The 4855-nt window shown below is 61.0% G+C and overlaps 2 protein-coding genes across 2 annotated transcripts; both read left to right on the forward strand.

The window, feature by feature from the left end:
* Window positions 1–255: 255 nt before the first annotated feature.
* DQ04_11481000 (hypothetical protein) lies at window positions 256–3336 on the forward strand (the record flags this gene model as incomplete). The annotated part of the gene is made up of 1 exon (XM_009316534.1): window positions 256–3336. The coding sequence occupies one exon, from the start codon at window positions 256–258 to the stop codon at window positions 3334–3336; it is 3081 nt and encodes a 1026-aa protein (XP_009314809.1).
* A 527-nt stretch (window positions 3337–3863) lies between these two features.
* DQ04_11481010 (hypothetical protein) lies at window positions 3864–4855 on the forward strand (the record flags this gene model as incomplete). The annotated part of the gene is made up of 1 exon (XM_009316535.1): window positions 3864–4855. A coding segment is annotated over one exon (992 nt), but the record flags the coding sequence as incomplete, so codon positions are not given.

Raw genomic sequence — 4855 nt, forward strand, 5'->3', positions numbered from 1 at the left:
CTCGGCAGCCTCGGGACCCCGTCGGCGTCCACCGAGACGCAGCGGGAGAGTTTGTCGCTGCCGCCGGAGTCGGTGACCGGCCGTGGCAGCTCTTCTAGCGGGCGGCGGCAGCAAGTCTCCTCACCGAGCTCGCTGCGGCGTGAAAACATCCGCACAGCGACGCCGCGCAACTCGCAGAGCACCAGCCGGCAACGCGTTACTTCGGGCAACAGACGCACGCCTGTGAGGGAGTTGGCGACTCATACGTCCACGCCGATGCTATCATCTTCGCCGCTCCCGCTCAGCCCATCGAAGAGCTCTCTGCGTCAAGGCAACAACAGTGTTAGTGGAAGCGTTTATGCCGCCACTGGCATTAGCAATGCTGGCGTGGAGACGCGAGAGCACGGCGTGCAGACGGAGTGGACGAAGGACAAGTCGGCCCACAGCACGTCACGCAGCACCGCCTCGCGCCAACAATCCCCTTCGGTGAGTCGCAGTTGGCGGGGGACACCGTCGCGCCGCACACCCCGCGCGTCCCCTTCACCCCCGTCGTCCGCATCTGCGCTCTTCCGTGCGGCATCGCCACTGTCGGCGGGAGCAGCAGGTGGAAGCAGAAGCGGAAGCGGAAGGGGAAGCGGAGGAAAAATAAGAGACAGGCCAACTTCCAAGCATTCCATTTCAGTGGGCCGCCCGAGCGGCAGCTCCAGCGTGGGAAGGGCTGTCTCCCCTCTGCCGGGCACTCTTGGTGCAGTGCTGCCAACGTTCCAGCAGGGTGATGGTGGTAGTGGCAGTGGTGGTGGTGGTGAAGCGAGCCATGTGGGGAAACGGACCGCCCGCGTCAGTTCATCAGTGGGCGAGGCGAGCTGGTCGCTGCGTGGGGGTGAGGGGATGGGAAGCATCTCCGGGCGGACGAGATCTGCCACGAACCGACGTGTGCGTGCGCTCGCAAGAGGCTACGAGGAGTTGCATAAACAGCTGATTGCCCTCGATGAACTCGTCGTCTCCGCGGAGAAGGGGCCCAAAGATGCTGCCAAAGTGATGAAATTTTTCCAGGATGAGAACAACGAAGATGCGGCGACGCAGGCGGATTACATGGCACAAGTTGTCGAGGCCGACACGCAAGTCCTCATTCATATACTCCGGCACCTTCAGCGGGCTCCGTTGGGGGGCGCCTCCATGAAATGGAGGGGCTCAACTGGTGGAAGCATCAGCGGTGTTACTCGTCCGGCACAGGGATTGCCATCCGGCACACCTGATCTGCGCCAGGATGGTGCTGGGAGTGCGCAACTGGCCGCGAATTCACCTGAAAATGCCTCTATTGTGCGAGGACCAGCAGCAGTGGCAGCAAGAGCAACACCAACTGGAGCGACTCAAGCTGCATCTGGGGGTTCAACTCCCACTGCCTTGACGGACAACTTGGAAAAGCAAGTCAGTGGCGCAGGGAATGTCTCTGTATCGGTTGCAGGGGCCTCCAAGTCGGAAGGAGGAAGGGCTGGCGGATCCAATAGCAACGACATACACTCTTATGATGTGATTCGCGGCGATGGTAGTGTTGGTGACGTCGCCGGCATCGATCGCGAACCCAGCAACGCCGTCAGTGGGGATGGGAAAACGCCTCAAGCCGGCCTCACCGAGGCTTCAGCCAGCCTATCACAGCAAGCTGACGCCACCAATGCCTTGCAACAGAGAGGTTCGGGTGGGTGGGGCCCCGGTGGGCAGCAGGACGGCGGCGATGTTTCTTCTACTGGCGTCGCCAAACAGCTGAGTGACCAACATGGTGCCTCGCCGTCTGCCACGCACGAACCAAGCGAGTTAGTGGGGTGGAGTACGCCGCGCCCGCCCACGCAAGAGCGAACACGCAACCCGGCAGGTGGCCGCGGCGCCGATAGCCCACTACCAACAAAGGGCGCGGGTAAGCGGCCAAAGGAGCCACAGTCGTCGCTGACACAGTCGACAAAGAAGGTGACGCCTGGTGTTGCGCTCCCCAAGGTCCCTCTCAGGAGCGGTAGAGGCCGAGGCAATGTTGGCGGTGATGGTGAGGCTACTACAGATAGTGGCGGCGGAGCAGGCACGCTGCCGCCGCGAAAATCGGGCGGCGACACGATCGAGGTTTCACCGACGCTGCCGAAACTTGGCGTGGGGGCGCGACGCACGACACCCCGCATGTCGGACCGTGAACGGCGTCGGCCGCAACGTATACCATGGCAGCCGGCGACGATACGCCTCGACCTGGGTGAGGGGTTCGGCCCACCGGAGGTTGGGGGGGCCATGACGCAAAATATCTACCCGCACCGTCCATCCACGCGTACTGCAGCGCTGCCTTGGGCGACATTCTTTCACAGGGCGCTTGGCCAGAGCGGTTTGCCCACCGTGCAGCATGTGCCGCCGCAGGGTGAGAATAATACGGCTAACTCTGGTAACGAAACCGTAGATAGGACTGGTAGCGGGGGTGGCGGTGCTGCTCCCTTCATCCCTCTCGCACCGCCGTTGACATCGTCCCCGCCGTTTAACTGGGCACGATTCATATCGTCCAACCAACACCCGCCTCGCTCAGTGACCGAAGATGGATACAACAATCTGGCGCTCGACGGAATGGCCATAATGGCACGTGCTTTGGAACCCATGAGCCCGCAATGTGTGCCATCTCCATCTCCACCCGTACCTCCCGTGGCGAAGGTGAAGGAGACAGCGCCGGCGAACACAACCGGTGACATGGAGCAGCAGTCGATGCCCGAGAGTGCATTTTCCGTTTCTGGTCACAGTCTCGTCACGGGGTGCGGGTCTCCTCGTGGCGCTACGGCACTGCCGCCGCCGCCGCCTGTGGGAAGAAGCCTTGATACCTACGGAGCTTCCTTGCTATCCTACTGGCCATCAGCCAACAGTTACCTCTCACAGGTAGTATACCGCAGCCCTGCTCAGTCGCGCCGCAGACTCCCCAACAGCGCACGGTCATACCGCACGCAGGACAGCTACTGGCGCTCCATATTGGGCCTCATTGACTCGCGGGGCCTGAATAACCCATTCCTCTCACGCCTCGTCGCCCCGCGGGTGGTGCGCAACCGCCCGCGCTGGGTGCCGCTCTACACGAGCCACCGCCACGTCCAGAGGCTGTCGGCACCGTCGCTGTTTATTGGCCAACCACGCACCTGCGTTCTGCCACCGCGCATCCGCAGTCTTCGGAGTTTCGCCAAACGGCTGCCACGACGCTCGTCCCTCGTGAAGCGGATGCCCTCTGCGAATCTACGACGTGGCGAACTGCCGCCACCGCGACAGCCACAGCCAGAGCATGAGTTTGTTCCCATACCGGTTCGCAGCTTGGGTGGCTGGCACCCGCCGAGAACTGAGAAGAACAAATGAGCCACGGTGCAGTGCGCCGAAGGATGAAAGGAGTGATGTTCTTTTCTCTTGATATGCAGCAACGCAGGGAAGATAAGCAGCTGAAACGATAGTGCCACGTAGCAGGAAAACACAGACACACAAAAAAAGAGCGGACCCATGCTCATAGTGAATGTATAATAAAAGATCCAGCCAAAAACGAGTGGTTGCTCCTGTGTGTCCCACGCGATGTAATCTGTAGCTTGCCTGTGCTTCGTTGTTTTTTTTTTCTTTCTTTCTTTCTTTTCCTCTTCCTTTTCGCACCTCACGTGCTCTGCTTCTGGAACGAAAAAAACAAACAAACAAACAACAAATCATTCACTCTTGCCAGGATGAACGCGGCGTACGGTGCGGATTGAGGGGATCCGTCACCCCGCGCCGTTGTGTATGCCTCGCTGCCAACTTATCTATTTTTTCTTTTTTGGTTCCTTCCGTCTCTCATAGGTACCTCGCGCTAAAGACACACAAAAGAAAAAGAGGTGCGGCGTGGCGGCAGGAGCGGCCTCTTGATGGCGCGGCAGGATGATGGCACGGCTCCATCCATGCGGCTCACAGACCCGCTGAGGGTTGTGGAGCTCAGCAACAACTTTGTGCAGCTGCTCGGCATCGACCGCCGCGCCGCAGAGGCTCTCGAACCTGTTTTTGCCGCGCACTGTGAACAAATGCTGCCTCTTGGCGGCGTAAGCAGCAACAACAACAACAACAACAACACGGGCGCCAACAGAAGCAGTGGTTGCCTCGAGCCTCTCTCCACACGATTTGCCCCACGGTCGGTGGTGCTGACGCGGCAAGGGTCCCTGTTTGTGCTGAAAAGAAGCGGCAGACGTAATGGCGTCATCGTGGAGCGCCTCGAATTGGGCGCGTATCTTCCGCGCCAGAAGCGGAAGAAGCAGCAGCACCAGCACCAGCAAATACGTTCAAGCAGCATAACACGGGGAGATAAGAGAGACTCACAGGGCTTTCTCGCTGCATCGGTGCAGGAAATCCCCCCACCGGTGCGTATTGACGTGACCGTGGATGAGACCCCGTTCCCGAACGGCATGCAGGCGATTTGCATCAGTGCCTCCACGCCTGCGCGGCGCAGCGAGCTCCAGTGGCCGGCGTCCCCGACGGACGTGCAGAGTGCGTCGGCTGCAGCAACATCGCCGCACAGGACTGTCGGTATGCCGTCCCCCTCTCCCCTCTCTCGCGTAGCAGCTCATGGTAAGATGCGGGAGATGAGGGTGCGGGTTGTGTTAGCGCTGCAGTTCTACGCCAGGCACGGACTTCTCGCGAGCGCACTTGCCGTTCGCATCAAACAGACCGCCGCGCACTTTGGCCACCTCCCGGTGGTGACCTTCAGTCTGAGCGCGCGCAACATGACACTGCAGCTGGCGCGGCAGCACATGACCCGCATCGCCGCAGCACAGCCACCGTCGCACCACCAGCAGCAGCAGCAGCGACGGCTGCGCCACGGAGCCGCGGCACGCGTTGCGGCCTGGGCTAGCGGCATGCTCGCCCA

Source organism: Trypanosoma grayi (assembly GCF_000691245.1).
Source record: "Trypanosoma grayi strain ANR4 Tgr_1148_V1, whole genome shotgun sequence".
NCBI lineage: Eukaryota > Euglenozoa > Kinetoplastea > Trypanosomatida > Trypanosomatidae > Trypanosoma > Trypanosoma grayi.